The sequence below is a fragment of the Rana temporaria genome, chromosome 3 (assembly GCF_905171775.1).
Source record: "Rana temporaria chromosome 3, aRanTem1.1, whole genome shotgun sequence".
NCBI classification, from domain to species: domain Eukaryota; kingdom Metazoa; phylum Chordata; class Amphibia; order Anura; family Ranidae; genus Rana; species Rana temporaria.
In genome coordinates, this window is record NC_053491.1 from 464,870,790 (window position 1) to 464,892,952 (window position 22,163).

The window sequence follows — 22,163 nt, forward strand, 5'->3', positions numbered from 1 at the left end:
GGATCTCTGCTCCATATATGGTGGGATTGCATTCTTATTAAGCCCTTTTGGAGAAAAATTCACAACCTAATTTCTAGTATTACTACCTACACCCCTGATTACACGGCTGAGCAATACTTACTGCATCTTTCTTCCCTACCCCATTCAACATATAAAAACTCAATTGTTTTACATCTCATAAATGCGGCCAGGCTTTGCATCCCAATTAAATGGTTGCAGTCCTCCCCCCCTACTATTTCTGATTGGATAAAAAAAGTTCAACATATAGCAGATATGGAAAACCTAATCCATCAATCGAACGATTCCTCTAACAGTTTCAATAAAAAATGGGCATGCTGGTCTAACTTCACAGAATCTAGTGAATTTCAGTTATTGTCTATCAATTGACCTCACCGGCTTTCATCTGTTCCTTATGGAATACGTTTCATCAAGTTTCGCACGAGATGGTATTTTATGTGTTTATTTGACTCTTTTTATTGCTGCCACACTTCATTTCATAAGCTTCTTCCCCTTTCCTTGTCCTCTCTTCCCTTTCCCTACTCCATTTCTCTCTAAAATATGATACACTGTTATTTGTTTTCAGTGACTAGAATTGTTGTTTCTCCTTATTGAAATTGACTAATTGTATATGTATCACAATACTCGACTTGAATTTGATTGTTGAACCACTGTATGTTTATTTACATATTGAAAATTAATAAAAACATTTAAAAAAAAAAAAAAAAAAAAAAAAAAAAAAAAATATGTCTGGATAGGGGTAACGCACAAAGACGTACACTTCATAAATATGCCCGGAAAGACGCACAAAGACGTACGCGGTTCACGTAAATATGTCCGTGCGCTACACCTATCCGTACATATTTAGAAAGTGTACATCTTTGTGTGTTACACCTATCCGGACATATTTATGAGGGGTACGTCTGTGTGTGTTACACCTATCCGGACATATTTATGAGGGGTACGTCTGTGTGTGTTACACCTATCCGTACATATTTAGAAAGTGTACATCTTTGTGTGTTACACCTATCCGGACATATTTATGAGGGGTACGTCTATGTGTGTTACACCTATCCGGACATATTTATGAGGGGTACGTCTATGTGTGTTACACCTATCCGGACATATTTATGAAGGGTACGTCTATGTGCCTTACACCTATCCGGACATATTTATGAAGGGTACGTCTGTGTGTGTTACACCTATCCAGACATATTTATGAGGGGTATGTCTGTGTGTGTTACACCTATCCGGACATATTTATGAAGGGTACGTCTGTGTGTGTTACACCTATCCGGACATATTTATGAGGGGTACGTCTGTGTGTGTTACACCTATCTGGACATATTTATGAAGGGTACGTCTGTGTGTGTTACACCTATCCGGACATATTTATGAGGGGTACATCTGTGTGTGTTACACCTATACGGACATATTTATGAAGGGTACGTCTGTGTGTGTTACACCTATCCAGACATATTTATGAAGGGTACGTCTGTGTGTGTTACACCTATCCGGACATATTTATGAGGGGTACGTCTATGTGCCTTACACCTATCCGGACATATTTATGAAGGGTACGTCTGTGTGTGTTACACCTATCCGGACATATTTATGAGGGGTACGTCTATGTGCCTTATACCTATCCGGACATATTTATGAAGGGTACATCTGTGTGTGTTACACCTATCCGGACATATTTATGAGGGGTACGTCTGTGTGTGTTACACCTATCCGCACATATTTATGAGGGGTACGTCTGTGTGTGTTACACCTATCCGGACATATTTATGAAGGGTACGTCTATGTGCCTTACACCTATCCGGACATATTTATGAAGGGTACGTCTGTGTGTGTTACACCTATCCGGACATATTTATGAAGGGTACGTCTGTGTGTGTTACACCTATCCGGACATATTTATGAAGGGTACGTCTGTGTGTGTTTTACCTATCCGGACATATTTATGAAGGGTACGTCTTTGTGTGTTACACCTATCCGGACATATTTATGAGGGGTACGTCTGTGTGTGTTACACCTATCCAGACATATTTATGAAGGGTACGTCTGTGTGTGTTACACCTATCCGGACATATTTATGAGGGGTACGTCTATGTGCCTTACACCTATCCGGACATATTTATGAAGGGTACGTCTGTGTGTGTTACACCTATCCGGACATATTTATGAAGGGTACATCTGTGTGTGTTACACCTATCCGGACATATTTATGAGGGGTACGTCTGTGTGTGTTACACCTATCCGGACATATTTATGAGGGGTACGTCTTTGTGTGTTACACCTATCCGGACATATTTATGAAGGGTACGTCTGTGTGTGTTACACCTATCCGGACATATTTATGAAGGGTACGTCTGTGTGTGTTTCACCTATCCGGACATATTTATGAGGGGTACGTCTGTGTGTGTTACACCTATCCGGACATATTTATGAGGGGTACGTCTGTGTGTGTTACACCTATCCAGACATATTTATGAGGGGTACGTCTATGTGCCTTACACCTATCCGGACATATTTATGAAGGGTACATCTGTGTGTGTTACACCTATCCGGACATATTTATGAGGGGTACGTCTGTGTGTGTTACACCTATCCGGACATATTTATGAAGGGTACGTCTGTGTGTGTTACACCTATCCGGACATATTTATGAGGGGTACGTCTGTGTGTGTTACACCTATCCGGACATATTTATGAGGGGTACGTCTGTGTGTGTTACACCTATCCGGACATATTTATGAAGGGTACGTCTTTGTGTGTTACACCTATCCGGACATATTTATGAGGGGTATGTCTGTGTGTGTTTCACCTATCTGGACTATTTATGAAGGGTACGTCTTTGTGTGTTACACCTATCCGGACATATTTATGAGGGGTATGTCTGTGTGTGTTACACCTATCCGGACATATTTATGAGGGGTATGTCTGTGTGTGTTTCACCTATCCGGACATATTTATGAGGGGTACGTCTGTGTGTGTTTCACCTATCAGGACATATTTATGAGGGGTACGTCTGTGTGTGTTACACCTATCCGGACATATTTATGAGGGGTACGTCTGTGTGTGTTTCGCCTATCCGGACATATTTATGAAGGGTATGTCTGTGTGTGTTACATTTATGCAGACATATTTATGAAGTGTACATCCATGTGTGTTACACCTATCTGGACATATTTATGAAGTGCAAGCCTGTGACCACCTCAGGGCCCCCTCAGCACTCCCTGACCACTCTCTCTCTGTGGTGGAAATGGCGGGAACGTCCTGTCAGCTGTCACCCGCTATATAAAGGTGAAGGGACAGACTGCACCACCCTGACAGAAGGGAGGGGGGAGGTGAGGTGGACACAGGGGGGTCTGCCGTCACCAAGTCACACAATAGGGGGGACACACGACTCGTGTCCCCTCACATCCCCCCCCCCTCACAGATAGTGAGCCCGTCCATCGGTTAATGTACAGTGAGGAAGGTGTGGGGGGGGAAGTAGAAGCCGCCCCCGCACTGTACACTGTCTGCCCCCCTCCCCCTCCTCCCCCGTTTACCTGCGGCAGCTGCGGTCGCGTCGTCGGTCCCCTCACTCCCCGGCTCCCCTGGGGCCTCCGGTGGGAAGAGGAGGCTGGGGCTATGGCGCCCCGGAGCGCCTTCGTCGCCTTCTTCCTCCTCCCCCTCCTCTTCTATTTCTTCCTCGTCGCCTTCCCTGCCGCCTTCTTCTTCTTCTTCATCCTCCTCGTCCTCCTCCTCCTCCTTCTCGCCGTCCCCTTCTTCGGACACGGCCATCTCCTCTTCTTCTTCTTCCTCCTCTTCCTCGTCGTCCCTCAGCGGGGAAGAGGAGGACGCCATCGCCGCCACCAGGAAAACAATAACAAAATAAAAAACAGAATAAAACTTTTCTTTTCACCCTCAGGGGCGCCCCGGGGGAGCCCTCATCCGACCACTTTCACCTCAGAAAAAAGAATAAAAATAAAGCCCGCCAATTTTTTACCTCACGAAATCAATCAAAAACGTCAAAAAAACAGTTTCCCGCCGATTTAGGAGGGACTTTACCTCAGAAAAACGAAGTGTGTCAAAAAGAAAAAAGATGGAATAAAAAAATTGCAAAAAAAAAAATCTGCTTTCCTTTGTCTGAAAAACATAAATAAAAAAAAACACCCCCTCCTCCTCCCTCTCTGTTTCTAAAAAAAAAAGTTGAGAGGAGGTGAAAGGGTTAACAAAAAAAAAAAAAGCAGTATTGAAAAATGGTATTAAAAAAGAAAGAAGAGGGATTTATTTTTATTCAGATCAAATAGGAAAAGTTGACAGGGAACCAAGATGGCCGCCCCTTCAATTATTATATGTAAAGTTAAAAAAAAAATAATAAAATGAGGCTGTGTGAGATATTTATAAACCTTCCTCATCCCTCCCCCACCTGAATCACACAGCAGCTACTCCCCCTTTTATTAAGACCATTTCTATTATACACAGCGGCGGCGGCAGCAGCAGCCTCCTTCCTTCTCTCTCTCTCTCTCTCTCTCTCTCTGTGTGTGTGTGTGTGTGGAAAAGACGCACAAAATGGCTGGGGGCAGCTGGCACAATTCTACAAAAATATATGTGGAGAGATATGATATGCGACCAGGCATAGAATAGGTGGGTGGGGCTGTTTGTGTCAATATGTGGCTAGACACATCGAAATGTACGGCCGAGCAGAGGCAGACGAGAGAGAGAGAAGAAGAAGGAGGTGGGGGGAGAAAAATTGGAAAAAAAAAAAAAAAAAAAGCGAGAGATATGAATATGTAAAAGAAGACGAATTTGTAGGCAGCTGTGATTTTATTTTTTATTTTTTTCACAAGCAGTTTATATTTTTTGTAGTGCACTACAAAGTTTTTTCCTTTTTCTTTTTATTCCCCCTCCTTGGCCTACAAAGTCATGAGATGAAGGTCTACAAGTGGGGGGTCACCACTTCTCGAAATGAGAATGTTCAAATTAAAACATTTTTATTCCCCCTCCTTGCCCTAGGAAGTCATGAGATGAAGGTCTACAAGTGGGGGGTCACCACTCCTCGAAAACGAGAATGTTCAAACTGAGATGTTTTTTTATTCCCCCTCCTTGCCCTAGGAAGTCAATGAGATGAAGGTCTACAAGTGGGGGGTCACCACTCCTCGAAAACGAGAATGTTCTAACTGAGATGTTTTTTTATTCCCCCTCCTTGCCCTAGGAAGTCATGAGATGAAGGTCTACAAGTGGGGGGTCACCACTCCTCGAAAACGAGAATGTTTTAAACTGAGATGTTTTTTTATTCCCCCTCCTTGCCCTAGGAAGTCATGAGATGAAGGTCTACAAATGGGGGGTCACCACTCCTCAAAAACGAGAATGTTCAAACTGAGATGTTTTTTTTATTCTCCCTCCTTGCCCTAAGGAAGTCATGAGATGAAGGTCTACAAATGGGGGGTCACCACTCCTCGAAAACGAGAATGTTCAAACTGAGATGTTTTTTTATTCTCCCTCCTTGCCCTAGGAAGTCATGAGATGAAGGTCTACAAATGGGGGGTCACCACTCCTCGAAAACGAGAATGTTCAAACTGAGATGTTTTTTTATTTCCCCCTCCTTGCCCTAGGAAGTCATGAGATGAAGGTCTACAAGTGGGGGGTCTCCACTCCTCGAAAACGAGAATGTTCAAACTGAGATGTTTTTTTTATTCCCCCTCCTTGCCCTAGGAAGTCATGAGATGAAGGTCTACAAGTGGGGGGTCACCACTCCTCGAAAACAAGAATGTTCAAACTGAGATGTTTTATTATTCCCCCTCCTTGCCCTAGGAAGTCATGAGATGAAGGTCTACAAATGGGGGGTCACCACTCCTCAAAACGAGAATGTTCAAATTGAGGTTTTTTTTATTCCCCCGCTTGCCCTAGGAAGTCACGAGATGAAGGTCTACAAGTGGGGGGTCACCACTCCTCGAAAACGAAAATGTTCAAACTGAGTTGCTTTTTTATTCCCCCTCCTTGCCCTAGGAAGTCATGAGATGAAGGTCTACAAGGGGGGGTCACCACTTCTCTAAGGGCCCTTTCACACGGGGCGGATCAGTAATGAACCACCTCCGTGTGTCCGTAAGCTCAGCGGGGGATCGCGGCTGACAAGGCGGTATCGGATGAACACGGACCATGTGTCCGTATTCATTATTCATCCGATCCGCAGACGGAAGAAAAAATAGGACATTCTTCCGTCTGCAAAATCGGATCTTTGCGGAGGCGGGTGATTACGGGTGTCAGCGGATGTTTATCTGCTGACACCCGCAATCACATAAGGACCAATGTATGTCCCTTTTTTATCCGCAAACGGATGGATGAAAAAGCGGACATACGGTCCGCACGTCTGAAAGGGCCCTAAATGAAAAAAGAAAATATGGACAGCCGCACTCCAAAAAACCTTGATGGTTGTCTTTATTTAAAAAAGGAAAAATGCACTACAAGTCACAGCACACTACACGGAAGTAAAACAGCTGTTTTACTCAGGTGTAGTGTGCTGTGACTTGTAGTGCATTTTTCCTTTTTTCAAAAAAGACAACCATCAAGGTTTTTTGGAGTGTGGCTGTCCATATTTTCTTTTTCCATTTGTTGCCTTGTGCATTTCCAGCACCCTTGATCTCCTGAAGCCTCGTACACACGACCGAGAAACTCGACGGGCGAAACACATCGTTTTGCTCGTCGAGTTCCTTGTTAGGCTGTCGAGGATCTCGGCGAGCCAAATTTCCCCATTCCCGTCGAGGAAAAAGAAGACATGCTCTCTTTTTGGCTCGACGAGATCCTCGACAGTTTCCTCGTCGAAAAGTGTACACACGACCGGTTTCCTCGGCAAAAAAAAATACCAGCAAGTTTCTTGCTGTTTTTTGCAGAGAAACTCGTCGTGTGTACAAGGCCTGAGACTACACTGATCATCCTAACACAATCCACCTGGAGCGGTAACTTTCGTTCTTTCATTGTCTTGTATTTTGCACTCCTCGAAATGAGAATGTTCAAAGTGAGATGTTTTTTTATTCCCCCCTCCTTGCCCAGAAAGTCATGAGACGAAGGTCTACGAGGGGGTCACCACTTCTTGAAACGAGAACGTTCAAAGTGAGATTTTTTTTATTCCCCCTCCTTGCCCTAGGAAGTCATGAGATGAAGGTCTACAAGTGGGGGGTCACCACTCCTCGAAAACGAGAATGTTCAAACTGAGATTTTTTTATTCCCCCTCCTTGCCCTAGGAAGTCATGAGATGAAGGTCTACAAGTGGGGGATCACCACTCCTCAAAACGAGAATGTTCAAATTTAGTTTTTTTTTATTCCCCCTCCTTGCCCTAGGAAGTCATGAGATGAAGGTCTACAAGTGGGGGGTCACCACTCCTCGAACACGAGAATGTTTAAACTGAGATGCTTTTTTATTCCCCCTCCTTGCCCTAGGAAGTCATGAGATGAAGGTCTACAAGTGGGGAGTCACCACATCTCGAAACAAGAATGTTCAAAGTGAGATTTTTTTTTATTCCCCCTCCTTTGCCATAGGAAGTCATGAGATGAAGGTCTACAAGTGGGGGCTCACCACTCCTCAAAAACGAGAATGTTCAAACTGAGATGCTTTTTTATATTCCACTCCTTGCCCTAGGAAGTCATGAGATGAAGGTCTTCAACTGGGGGGTCACCACTTCTCGAAACGAGAATGTTCAGAGTGAGATTTTTTTTTATCCCCCCTCCTTGCCCTACGAAATCATAAGATGAAGGTCTACAAGTGAGGGGTCAGTGGGTCACCACTTCTCGAAATGTTCAAATTAAAAAAAATGTATTCCCCCTCCTTGCCCTAGGAAGTCATGAGATGAATGTTCAAAGTGAGATTTTTTTTTCTATTCCCCCTCCTTGCCCTACGAAATCATAAGATGAAGGTCTACAAGGGGGGGGTCACCACTCCTCGAAATGAGAATGTTCAAAGTGAGATGTTTTTTTATTCCCCCTCCTAGCCCTAGGAAGTCATAAGATGAAGGTCCACATGGGGTGGTCAACACTCCTCGAAACGAGAATGTTCAAAATGAGAAGTACATGACCAGCACACCCAGGATCTCCAGAGCAGGTCCGCAGCTTTGGCGGTGGTTATAATAGCTACCTTCCGGGACCCCTTTCTCGCTTTGAACATTCTCGTTTCAAACCACGTGGTCGCCACAGCACCCGTCTATATCTCAGTTTCAGGAAAGTGTGCCTTGGGAATATTGTACTTGATCTTCTCGAAAGGTGCAGGTTCGGGTACCATTTTCCACACGATTGTCAAAGTTTATATTTTTTGTAGTGCAGCACAAAGTTTTTTTTTTTTTTTATTCCCCTCCCAGCCCTAGGAAGTCATGAGACGAAGGTCTACGAGGGGGTCAACACTTCTCGAAACGAAAATGTTCAAAGTGAGAAGTACATCACCAGCACACCAAGGATCTCCAAAACAGGTCCGTAGCTTTGGTGGTGGTTAATAAAGCTACATTTCAGGACCCCTTTCTCGCTTTAAACATTATCGCTTCCAAACCACGTGGTCGCCACAGCACCCGTCTATACCTCCAGTTTTTTTTTTTATTCCCCTTCTTGCCCTAGGGCAGGAGTCTCCAAACTGTGGCCCGAGGGCCAGATGTGGCCCTTTGCTAGCATTTATCCGGCCCTTGGGGCACAATTCCTCCCACTGACATGAGGCACTATTCCTCCCATTGACACCAACAATGGGGCATTATATTATCCACTGATACCAATGATGGGATACTATTCCTCCTACTAATAGGGGAAATACTCCTCTTTCTATTGACCACCAACCCCAAGGCCATATTTGTTCTCACTGATGCCGGGCCCATGACATTTTCTTCCCTTGCTGGCCCCAATCCGGCCCTCCTAAAGTCTGAAGGGCAATAAAGTGGCCCTTTGTTTGAGAAGTTTGGAGACCCCTGCCCTAGGGAGTCATGAGACGAAGGTCTACGAGGGGGTCACTAATTCTCGAAATGAGAATGTTCAAAGTGAGAAGTATGTCACCAGCACACCAAGGATTTCCAAAAGAGGTCCAAAGCTTCGGCGTGGTTTTAATAGCGACATTCCGGGACCCCTTTCTCGCTTTGAACATTCTCACTTCCAAACCATGTGGTCGCTACAGCACCCGTTTATACCTCCAGACAGTTTCAGGAACATGTGCGTTGGGAATATCGTACTTGACCTTCTCTGATCATTCTTCTCAATAGATGCCAGTTTGGGGACCCGTACCCACACGGATGTCAAAGTTTATATTTTTTGTAGTGCGGCCTAATTCCCCTCCTTGCCCTAGGAAGTCATGAGATGAAGATCTACAAAAGGGGTCACCACTTTTCGAAACGAGAATGTTCAAAGTAAGAAGAATGTCACCAGCACAGCAAGGATCTCCAAAGCAGGTCTGAAGCGTCGGTGGTAGTTCTAATAGCGACCGTGCGAGGCCCCCTTTCTTGCTTCAAACTTTCTCGCTTCCAAACCATTAATAGGACTACCTGCGCAGAGATGCACAGAACATCTGCCCTCGCCCAAGCATACATTGTAGAGAGCCCATTGTGAATGAGGCCTTGGCGACATGAGGCTGCTGGATCTATTAATGACTGCGGACAGCTGCAGACCCTGTCAGCCTGATATTGTTTTGTACAGGTTTCGGGGCCATAGCTGTTCACGACCGCTTGTGACAGGAGCCGCCACCTCCACATAGATGCACAGAACACCTGTAAACACGACCCTCGTCTGGGTGTACGATGTAGTGCGGCCAGTGTGAATGAGGCCTTAAAGGGGTTGTAAAGGTAAATGTTTTTTCACCTTAAAGTGGAGGTTCACCCGCAAAAAAAAAATTAAGATTAGATTCATGCTCATTTTGTCTAGGGGAATTGGCTAGTTTTTTTTAAAAACGAAGCAGTACTTACCGTTTTAGAGAGAGATCTTCTCCACCGGTTCCGGGTATGGTCTTCGGGTTTGGGCGTTCCTTCTTGAATGAATGAATGAAAAATTTATAGAGCGCAACACATGCAAACTGAATCGCTTCTGGGCGCTAGTTGTTTGTGACTCATGACCTCAAAAGAGCAGAGTTTTGATCCGTCTTCTGAAAGTCAGGTGGTTTTCCTCCAACCGAATGCTGGTTGGTAAAGCGTTCCATAGTCTAGGACCCTGGAAAGCAAACCTTCTTTCTCCTTTGGATTTGTATTTAGTTTTTGGTACCCTGACCAGATTTTGGTCGGTGGATCGCAGAACGCGATTCGAATTGTGGGGTTCTATCTTGTCGCAAAGATATTGCGGAGCCTTCCCATGGATGCACTTATGTGTAAGGCAGAGTGCTTTAAATGCAATTCTGTCCTTTACTGGCAGCCAGTGAAGGGTTCTCAACGAAGGTGAGATTGATTCCCATTTTTTTTTCCCAGTCACCAGTCTGGCGGCCGTATTCTGTACGACTTGCAGACGGGAGATTTGGTACTTTGGGAGTCCGAGGTACAGTGCGTTGGCATAGTCCAGTCTGGAATTTACGATTGTTCCCACCACGACTGCTACGTCTTCTTTAGGGATAAATGGAATAAGTCTGCGTAGTAGGCGCAACAGATAGTGCGCTCCGCTGACTACTGACCCTATTTGTGCGTCCATTGTCATGAAGGTGTCGAAGATGACCCCGAGACTTTTGACTTTGGAGCTAGGGTTGATGATTTGTCCCAGAATGGGCGGTGGTGTCCAAGTTGTTACCACTTGACTCTTTCGGCTGGCCTGAAACACAAGGAGTTCTGTTTTAGAACTGTTGAGTTTAAGATAGCTGTTGGTCATCCAGTTGTCAATCAAAGAGAGACATTTCTCTAAACTTGGATGATGATTCTTTTTGTTGCCGATGCGCAAGTACAGTTGTGTATCGTCTGCATAAGAGTGATAGAGTAGTTCTTGGCTACTGATAATGTCAAAGAGAGGGCGAAGATAGATGTTGAAAAGCACCGGTGACAGGGGGGATCCTTGGGGGACTCCACATGGCACCGTGCGCCTCTCTGACGTGAAGGCACCCAATTTGACTGTTTGTGATCGGTTTTCCAGAAAGGAAGAAAACCATGGTAAATCTCCTTCTGCAACTCCTGCTACCGAAGCTAGTCGCATCAGTAACAGTTTGTGATCTACCGTGTCAAAGGCTGCGCTTAGGTCCAGCAGAATCAGGAGACAAGATTCTCCTTCATCTGCGGCCTCGAGGGCGTCGTCCCATATTTTAAGTAAGGCCGTTTCTGTCCCGTGTCCAGGACGGAAGCCTGATTGTAATGGATCCAGTAGGTTATGGGTATCTAGATGCTGTTGCAGCTGTTGTACCACTACTTTATCCATTATCTTAGAGAGAACGTTTAGGCCTGTTATGGGACGGCGGTGAATTGGGTCCTTGGGATCCAGGTTTGGTTTTTTCAGGATTGGCTGGATTATGCCCTCTTTCAGCATGGATGGCACTATGCCTTCCTTAAAAGACTGGTTTATAAGCTGTGTGATGGGTGGTGCCAGAATGTCGGCACAATCCTTCAACAGTTTAGTGGGGATGATATCATTGGGCTATGTGCTGTTCCGCAAGGCACCGATGATATTTTTTGTGGTATCGCTGGAAATAGGTTCCAGAGTGAACTTTGTTGATTGCAGAAAGTTTCTGCGGGAATTTTATGGCTGATTGACAGCCGGATTGAGGTGGGTATCGTTTTGCAGAATACTTTCCCGGATTCTTTCAATTTTGCTAATGAAGAAATCCGATAGTTCATTACAGAACTCTTGGGTGTCTGAGTTGGGGACTTCAAGACATCCCGGATTCATGGTCTGGGTGACCATTTTGAATAGTTCGCGGGGGCGATTTAGGGAACTGTTAATCGCCATAGAAAAATGATGTTTCTTGGCTTTGAAAATTTTTTTGTGATATCGTGTTGTTATTGCTCTGTAGAAGATAAGATTATCCTCTGCAGGGTTTCTTTTCCAGGCGGCTTCCGCCCTTCTGCGCTCTTGCTTCAGAAGCGATAGCTGGTTGTTAAACCAGCCAGACTTTTTCCTCCGGCTGCCGAATTTGCGTTTCGGTGCTACTAAGTCGGCTGAGTGTAGCAAGGCTGCGTTTATGGCGTCCAGTGTATCTGCGGCTGTTTGCTGAGGCTGGATTGTTTTGATTCTGTTTCTCAAGGTAGATTTGAAGAGTTCCGAGTGGAGCTTCTTCTGAGACCTAGCCCAGTGTATTGTCACCGGTTTGGGTGCTTTTGACACTGGGGGGATTTTGGAGATTGTGAACTTGATTGCATGGTGGTCTGTCCATGGCAATGGTTCATTTTCTAAAATGCTTATTTCCAGATTTTGTCTGAAAATTAGGTCAAGTGTGTGACCTGAAGCATGTGTGGGCCCGCATATAAGTTGCTGTAGTCCTAATCCATCCAGGTGATCGATGCAGGCGTCCGCAATGGGATCCTGTGCGGAGTTGGCCCACAGGTTGAAATCCCCGAGTAGCAAAAGGTGTTTGCTGTTGAGGGTATAAGTGGATATAAACTCCGTTAATGATGGCAAAAACTGCGATTTTGGCCCAGGTGGCCTATAGCAGAGGAGAATGTGAACAGTCTCCCGGGGGGAAGTTTGAAGTTGAAGAGTAAGGGTTTCCATGAATGGAAGAGGATTTTGAAGGGCTGGTTTAGTGATTGCAATGTGATTCTTATGGATCACCGCAAGGCCTCCTCCTCTTTGCCCTATTCTGTTTTCCGTTATTAGGTGATAGTTTTCTGGCACCAGTTCACCGAGAATGGTGTTGCAGTCGTCTGAGAGCCAGCTTTCTGTAATAAAGAGGCAGTCTAGATCGTTTTGTAGTAAGAAATCGTGGATTTCTAATCGGTGTTTTACTGCCGATCTTGTATTAATCAAAACACATGATATGTGTTTTAACTGTGTCAAGTGGTTAAAATTTTTGATGATCGATCGTCGATCGACTCTCCAGAGTTGGTCTATTTTTAAGGCCTTTTTGGTGACGGCTGGTAATGTAGTTGCGAATTGTCTCAGATCCCGAATGGAGTCCGCAGAGTAACGCAGATTACCCATTATTGCCTGTCACTGTGGGGGGGGGGGGGGGTTTATGCTTTAAATTACAATTGGAGGGAGGATTCGCAGAGTCCTTCCTCTTGATCTTGGTTCGGAGGAAGGCGAAAAAAACCCTGGCAGAGCTGAGCCAATGTGCTGTCACGGGGAAAAATTCCTTCCTGATCCCTGAGGGGCGATCGGCTGCAAAGCCCTGGACCAAGTATCGTAGGATAGAGGGAGGAGAGGAGGGTGACAGGTGTCCCTGTTCTGAGGGGGTACCAAGGCCCAAGCCTCAGATTTGTCTAGGCAGTGTTCCCTTTTTTTATTAAAAAAAGCAAAAAAAACACTGCTGATTGCTAATCCCGGGAGGACGGGGTCCTCCAGGGATAGGGGGGGAGTTTCTTTCCCAGATCTAGCGAATTTCCGGCTGGATTTGTGCCTGGCTGCGGCGCGCCGAAAGGCCGCGGCTGAAGCCGCGGTGTTTCCTGAATTCGGCGGCCGCGAAAGAGTCAGGTCTGGCGCGGATGCGGAGAAAACGGCCGCCCGCGCAGTGCAAGAGGCGTGCGAGGTGCGGGGCGATCGTGGGTGGTGGTGTGGGGTCCGATGTGGGTTTGCAGTAAGCAGTGTCCACAATTGGATTGCTGGGGTGGCTGTCCTTACAAGGACGGTTCTCAGCGATTCCGGGGGGATGGCCCTGAAAAGACAGGGATAGAGTCTTACCAGTAAGGGATCTGGTCAGTCCAAAAAGCTGCAGGTGGAAACGGCAGCAAGGTGCTAGGAGCGAGCGGGGGCGGAGAGGAAACCCCTGCCTGTCTGGGACCAGGAGCCGCACGTCCTACTGCTAGGGCCGTGCGCCGATTACTGCTGGCCCAGTTCTAGCCCTGGGGAGGAGTCACTCTTTCAGACTCAAACCTCAAGGAGGCTTCCGACGGTCGCATCTATCGCGTCACGAGTAGCCGAAAGAAGCCGAACGTCGGTGCGGCTCTATACGGCGCCTGCGCACCGACGTTCGGCTACTTTCGGAAAATCGTGACGCGATAGATGCGACCGTCGGAAGCCTGTCGGAAGCCTGTCAATCAAGAAGGAACGCCCAGACCCGAAGACCATACCCGGAAGCGGCGGAGAAGATCGCTCTCTAAAACGGTAAGTACTGCTTTGTTTTTAAAAAAACTAGGCGATTCCCCTAGACAAAATGAGCATGAATCTAATCTTAAAATTTTTTTTGCGGATGAACTACCGCTTTAATGCATCCTATCCTATCCTAGATATTTTTTAAAAAAGAAAGCATGTTCTCTATTTCCTTGACGGGAATGGAGAAACTTGGCTTGTCGAGTTTCTCGACGGCTTCACAAAGAACTCGACGAGCAAAACGATATGTTTCGCCCGTCGAGTTTCTCGGTCGTGTGTACGAGGCCTGAGTGGGTTGAAAATGGCGCCTAGTGTAATGTTTCAAAACATAGCTGCCCCTTTAACCACTTCAAAAAGAACCAAAATAGTGTTGTTGAAAGTACGGAGTAACTTGTGGCAAGCTTCGAAGTTTAGGATACGATGGAAGAGCTATTTTATATTTGGTGAACTTGAGTCCTCTGTGCCAGTGTATATGTCTTAAGATCAGGGGTCTCCGGACTTTCTAAAAAGGGGTCAGTTTACTGTATTTCAGACCTTACCTGGGGGATGGACTGTGAACAGTGGGAGGCAAAAAAAATGCCCCAGCATAAGTGGAAGTAGACAATGTCCCATGCTTGGTGGTCAAAGGGAGTAAACAAATTACATAGCATCTGTGGTCAGTGGGGGGAGGAATAGTGCCCAATTGCTGACTCTATGACTAAGCACCAGGGAAGGTGTGAAACACGTTAGCTGTGCTGTATTTGTACCACCATTGCTGTATGGGTTGTCGTTTTTCTATTATGGATCAATAAAGATGATTTTATGGCGGGTGTGGACTTCCAGACTTTTGATTTTATGCTTCCTGATTCATGCGGGGCAAGCACCCTTTCCATGTGCAGAGGTAATGGAGTAGAGGGATTTTGTTACCTGGAGCGGTGCATTTCTTCTTCATAGTGCCCAATTGTTGGTATCGGTGGAAGGAATCATGACCCACTGTTGGTGTAAGGGGAATGAATGGTGCCCCATTGTTGTCAGTGGAAGGAATGGTGCGCCATTGTTGTCAGTGGAAGGAATGATTCACCATTGTTGTCAGTGGAAGGAATGATGCACCATTGTTGTCAGTGAAAGGAATAGTGCACCATTGTTGGTTACAGGGAAGGAATGGTGCCCCATTGTTGTCTGTGGGTGGAATAGTGCCTTTATTGTTATCAGTGGAAGGAATAGTGCCTGTAACGAGACCCTTGCTCGCTCGCTTCCGCTCTCCCGACACTCCTCTGCTAATATTGAGTCAGCTTGCAGATCGCAACGTCTGATGGTTCAGTCATCCAAGGCTCCGGGATCCGAACTACAGCTATGTGCCATTCGGAATCCATTAGAACAAACACCAGGCAGGCTGTATGTAAGTTCAAACAGGAAGACCTTTATTGGAAGCACACAACACACTTTTATACAGAATTTGGAACATCCCGCCCTCAACAACCGCTTTCCTATTGGTCAATTGTAAAGTACATGGAGTCCTCCTTCAGGTCCTCGTAGCCATGCAAATGAGGACTTGAAAATGAGTCAGCAGGGATTGGTCCGATAGCTTGATTAGAAGGACTGTTATGTGTAATGAGACAGAAGCCCCAGGTGGCAATCACTGTGCACAATAGCCAGACACAGAACAATGGAGCCGTCTGGGGCCTTAAGACAGGGCAGAAGACCCCCCACTGTGTAACAGATTTCAAGGAAGAACACTTCTGCATTCCAAGGTCCATGACAACAATAGCCAGACACAGAACAATGGAGCCGTCTGGAGCCTTAAGACAGGGCAGAAGACCCCCCTCTGTGTAACAGATTTCAAGGAGGAACACTTCTGCATTCCAAGGCCCATGACAGTGCCCCATTGTGGGTTTCAGTGGGCATAATAGCTTCTCATCATTGGTGTCAGCGGGAGTAATAACATCTCATCGTTGGTATCAGTGGGAGGAATGGTGCCCTGTTGTTGGTGTCCCAAGTATGGATGTGTGCCTCATCGTTGGTGCCAATGGGAGCAATAGTGCCTTGTTATGTATCACGGAAGGAACAGTGTTCCATGGGCCAGATAAAGGCAAGCAAAAGGCCACATTCAGTTTGGAGACCGCTGTTCTAGATGGACTCTTGACTTTAGTGACAATTGCAGTTTAAGGATGTGTTTTTCGCACTGCAAGGCTCCTGCATGGGTGCTCATTGGCATGTTTACCTTTAGGATGCACTAGGCCCATCCTGTGTGCACTAGACTAAAGATGGCCCATCCTGTGTTCGAAGTGGGATCTGCAAGCCACAAGATCATGTACTCTGAAGGCCCTGCTCTTTTATTAATAGAGCCTATAAGTCATGAGGTGGGCCAGAAGATGACTACTCAAGCAAATTGGGGCACAACTACACTGTTTTAGAAAGGGGGGTGCGGAAAGAAAAAGACAGGTTAATATAAGAAATTTTATCTGTAAGCCGTTAAATTGGAAGACTGCAGTGCTGAATTATGGCCAATCTTATAAAAAGCATCATCTGTGTGTAGGTTAGGGGTGAGCTCCGGCGTGTTCGCACAGTCCATGTGCAGAGCCCGCCAGGAAGTCTGTACGGTGCTGCGCTAACCACGGGCAGGGAGACATTTCCCGATCTCTGCAGTTGAGCATCGGGACAATGTCTCCCTGCCTGTGATTAGCGCCGCGCAGACTTCCTGGCGCACTCTGCACATGGACTGTGCGAACACGCTTGAGCTCATCCCTAGTGTAGGGTTGCCACCTGGCCAGATATGAACAGGTCTGGCTTTTTAAAAACGGGACTTAATAACGGGAAAGAGATCATAAGGCCAATGACTTTTTTTTACACATATAGTAGCAGTCTAATTCATATGCCACGTACACACGCTCGGAATTTCTGACAACAAATGTTCCATGGGAGCTTTTGGTCGGAAATTCCGACCGTGTAGGCCCCATTGGACATTTTCTGTCCGAATTTCCTGACAACAAAAATTTGAGAGCTGGTTCTCAAATTTCCCGACAACAAAATCCATTCTCGTAAATTCCGAGCATGTGTAGACAATTTCCGACGCACAAAAATTCCACGCATGCTCTGAATCAAGTACGAGATGGAAGCGCTGGGTCTGGTAAAATTAGCGTTCGTAATGGAGATAGCACATTCGTCAACTGAAGAGCGGTAATGGACTGAAAAGCACGAAGCTGAAAAACGCGAATCGTCTCTCACCAAACTTCTACTAACACGAGATTAGCAGAAGGAGCCCAAAGGGTGGCGCACTTGGTATGGAACTTCCCTTTTATAGTGCCGTCGTACGTGACCGCGTTCTTGACGTTCGCAATTTCCGACAACATTTGTGCGACCGTGTGTGCGCAAGACAAGTTTGAGCCAACATCCGTCGGAAATGTATCCACGGTTTTGTTGTTGGAATGTCCGATCGTGTGTACGCGGCATTACACCACAAGATCAGTGGATTGGAAAGTTTAACTACTTGCCGACCGCGCACCGCCATTCTACGTCGGCAAGTTGGCTCTCCTAGGCGAGAGCACGTAGTATAACGTCCTCTCTTTGAGCCGCCACTAGCCGCGCGCGCCCCCCGCTCGCCCCCGACTCCCGTACGTGTGCCCGGCGGGCTCGATCGCCGCCGGGCACCCGCGATTGCTCGTTACAGAGCGGGGAACGGGAGCTGTGGGTGCAAACACACAGCTCCCGGGCCTGTCAGCGGGGGAAATGCTGATCTTCTGTTCATACAATGTATGAACAGAGGATCAGTGTTTCCCCTAGTGAGGCCACCCCCCACAGTAAGAACACACCCAGGGACATACTTAACCCCTTCCCCGCCCCCTAGTGTTAACCCCTTCACTGCCAGTGGCATTTTTATAGTAATCCAATGCATTTTTATAGCACTGATCGCTATAAAAATGCCAATGGTCCCAAAAATGTGTCAAAAGTGTCCGAAGTGTCCGCCATAATGTCGCAGTACCGAAAAAAATCGATGATCCCCGCCATTACTAGTAAAAAAATATATTAATAAAAATGCCATAAAAATACCCCCTATTTAGTAAACGCTATAACTTTTGCGCAAACCAATCAATAAACGCTTATTGCGATTTTTTTTTACGAAAAATATGTAGAATACGTATCGGCCTAAACTGAGGAAAAAAAATGTTTTTTTATATATTTTTGGGGGATATTTATTACAGCAAAAAGTAAAAAATATTCATTTTTTTTCAAAATTGTCGCTCTATTTTTGTTTATAGCGCAAAAAAAAAAAAAAACGCAGAGGTGATCAAATACCACCAAAAGAAAGCTCTATTTGTGAGAAAAAAAGGACGCCAATTTTGTTTGGGAGCCACGTCGCACGACTGCGCAATTGTCAGTTAAAGCGGCGCAGTCCCGAATCGCAAAAAGTACTCTGGTCTTTGGGCAGCAATATGGTCCGGGGGTTAAGTGGTTAATGGATTATCGCAGGATGACTGATGTCTAGGAGGCCAATTGGGCTTGCTTTACGCTACAAATGTTATGTCAAACCGCATTACAACTTTCACTTTCCAATGTGTCTGTCGTCCTGCGATCTTCAAAAAGCTTTCTCAAAAGGCCCGGCCTTGTGGTGTCCGGAGGCCTGGCACTTTCAAAATTTAGGTAACCTGTAGACCTCAGATGATCCTCCTTGTTCTACTGCTGTTCCAAATTTTATTTTATTTATTTTTTATCCCGAGGGTTACCTTGTATTGCCTACGAGCGAGGAAATGACTGCTCAGGCACAGCTGGACTTGGCTAAGCTGTACTTTAGGCAGCGGGTGAAAGCAGAAAGTCTGTCGCTGAAAGCTTTATTGAAGATCTTTGGATGACGGACGCTTTGGGGGCCATGTGTTTGATGAGCTTGCACAGAGGGATTTGTCGTGAAATGACTAAACGCTCGCAGCGTGAAATGCATAAGATGACTTGGCCCCCCCTGTGTGGGTTAACCTGCGACCTATAATAAATGCTTAGCACGGTGGTAATATATAAGATGTACTATAATTTAGCTTGGGGTTCTTCAAATTCATATAAAGGTACACATAGATAAGCTATGTCTCTTCTCTGTGGGCATTAGTTCACGCGCGTGTTGGGAATGCAACGCCTACAGCATTAGTTCGCACTTTAGAAGTGTTTTGGAGGCGTTTAACCACTTCCATACCAGGCACTTACGCACCTTCCCGCCCAAGCCAATTTTCAGCGCTGTCGCACTTTGAATGGCAATTGCGCGGTCATGCTACACTGTACCCAAACAAAATTGGCGTCCTTTTTCCCCCACAAATAGAGCTTTCTTTTGGTGGCATTTGATCACCTCTGCTATTTTTTTTTTTGCGCAATAACTAAAAAAAGACAGAAAATTTTGAAAAAAAAATCATTTTTATTTTTTTCTGTTAATTTTTTTGTAAATAAGTACGTTTTCTCTTTCAATTACGGGTACTGATATGGCGGCACTGATGGGCACCGATGAGATGGCACTGAAGGACATCGATGAGGTAGTACTGATGGGCACCGATGAGGTGGCACTGATGGGCACTGATTGGCGGAGCTGGTATGCGGCACTGATGGGCACCCATAGGCGGCACTGATGGGCACTCATAGGCGGCACTGATGGGCACTCATAGGCGGCACTGGGCACTCATAGGTGGCACTGATGGGTACTTATGGGTGGCACAGATGGGCACTGATAGGTGGGCACTGGGCATGGATGGGCACTGTGGGGTGGCACTGATGGACACTGTGGGGTGGCACCGATGAACACTGTGGGGTGGCACTGATGTATCCATGGAGCCAGTCTGATTGGCATCTTTTTTTTTTACTGCCCCTTTTTTTTTTTTTTACTTACTTTTTTTTTTATTGCCCCTGTTTTTTTTTTTGCCCTTCCCTGGTGGTCCAGTGTGGGCTTCCCTGGTGGTCCAGTGTGGCGATCCGAGGGGGGGCTGCGCTGATAAACAATCAGCGCAAATCCCCCCTGTCAGGAGAGCCGCCGATCGGCTCTCCTCTACTCGCGTCTGTCAGACGCGAGTGAGGAAGAGCCATCAACGGCTCTTCCTGTTTACATCGTGATCAGCCGTGATTGGACACAGCTGATCACGTGGTAAAGAGTCTCCGCCGGAGGCTCTTTACCGAGATCGGAGATGCAGGGTGTCAGACTGACACCCCGCATCACCGATCGCCGCGCTGCGCGCCCCCACGGGGCGCGCTGCATGAAATCCTGCAGGACGTCCATAGACGTCCAGTCAGGATTTCAGAACCACTTCCAGGACGTCAATCTCCTATTGACCGGGCGGGAAGTGGTTAAAAAGGGATTTCTGAATTTCTCCAATAAACTGATTTTTTTTGTTGTTGCAAAGGAAGGTGGGAGCGTAACAAGAAAAAGTGCCACGCCAGAAGCAGTTGTGGGCAGGGCTTGATGCCCCCTAGTGGGGACACTCTGAACTACACTTCCTAATGGCTAAATGCTAGGCAGGAGGGAGCGGTCACGTGCAATCAACATTTAAGGCCTCGTACACACGGTACGATTTTTAGCAGGGGATTGTCTGTTGACAGACTGTTATCCTAAAATCTTACCGTTAGTACGCTCCTTTTGACAATTGTTGTCCAATTTTCAGCCAACAAATGTTGGATAGCAGGCTAGTAAGTTTTCAGCGGACAACGGTTTGACGTCAGATTTTTGGATGGTCAGCACACAAAAGTCGAAAGTACAAACACGTGTAGCGCCTGTGTACTCTATAGTGCCGGTGCTAGTTAAATTTAGAGGGAGATTAGAGTATAGTTAAACTCTGATCCAAATTTGTCAAGTGCAAAACAGGGTCTCTGTCTCAGCTTGGCTGTGCTGTCGGCTATTCTGTTGCGCTGGGGTGTTCTTCCAACCCCGGTGCTGCAGGTGGCAGCAGTGGAGTCAAGGTTTGGGTGCTCTTTCCCAGCAGCCAATCAGAAGGGTTTGACCTCGCTGTGCATGCTGGGGAGGGGTATTTATGAGGCAGACGCCATTGGTTCTGGGTCTTCTTCTTCTTCGAGTGTGGCACCCACCTTTAGTGTGACCACATCACGGCGCCCCAGCGTTATGGCCTACCTGGCCGGGGCGTGCGTGCCACGTGGTGTTCTTGGTTCCGGGACCATGTTGGTCCGGAGCATCTGAACAGCGAAAGGGACTCAGGCTGCATTCACACTATAGCGTACTGAATCGCGGCGTTTTGTCCCGCGAATTGCGGCGGCAAATAGCGGCGTTTTGTACCGCGATTCGCGGCGACAAAACGCCGCGATTGTGAATGCAGCCTGTGACCCCCTCTATGGAGATGGTTCACATCTCCTAGCCGAACGCCGAAAGACGCCTGAAAAAAAGGTCCGGGACCTTTTTTCAGGCGGCAGGGCGTCCGGCGTTCGGCGTGGAGATGTGAACCATCTCCATAGAGGGCAATGCTAAAGCATCCCTCTGGCGTGTCGGGGCGGCAGCGGCGTTCACACTACAGGCGTATATACGCCTAGGTGTGAACGGGGCCTTAGTGAGCGACTGGGTTCCCACCTCTGAGGATCCCAAGCGGTATTGCTGTTCGGTGGGCAGTCCCAAAAGTGCCCACCAGTGCTGCCCATCAGTGACACCTATCAGTGCCCATCAGTTCTGCCTATCAGTGATGCTTTCCATTGCCCATTAGTGCCGCCCACCATTGCCCATCAGTGCTGCCTATCAGTGCCGCCTATCAGTGCCCATCAGTTCCACCGATCAGTGCCGCCTATCAGTCCCAAAATTGCCCATCAGTGCTGCCAATCAGTGCCCATCAGTGACACCTATCAGTGCCCATCAGTTCTGCCTATCAGTGACGCCTACAATTGCCCATTAGTGCCCATCAGTGTCACCATCTGTGCCCTTCGGTGCCATCCATCAGTGCCCTACCAGTGCTCATTAGTGCTGCCTATCAGTGCCCATCAGCGTCGCCTATCAGTTCCACCAATCACTGCCGCCTCACCAGTGCCCACCAGTGTAGCCTATCAATGCTCATCAGTGCCGCCTCATC

The 22,163-nt window shown here is 46.8% G+C and overlaps 1 protein-coding gene across 6 annotated transcripts in view; it reads right to left on the reverse strand.

Annotated features, from left to right (window-relative positions):
• The window catches only part of CHD3 (chromodomain helicase DNA binding protein 3), a 155,820-nt gene extending 151,682 nt beyond the window's left edge, over nt 1–4,138 (reverse strand). For all 6 annotated transcript variants that reach the window (XM_040346821.1, XM_040346816.1, XM_040346817.1 and 3 more), the window contains exon 1: nt 3,555–4,138. In XM_040346821.1, the coding sequence (XP_040202755.1) occupies nt 3,555–3,852 (298 nt within the window). In that variant the 5' untranslated portion in view covers nt 3,853–4,138. The remainder of the gene's footprint in view (nt 1–3,554) is intronic.
• Nucleotides 4,139–22,163: the final 18,025 nt, after the last annotated feature.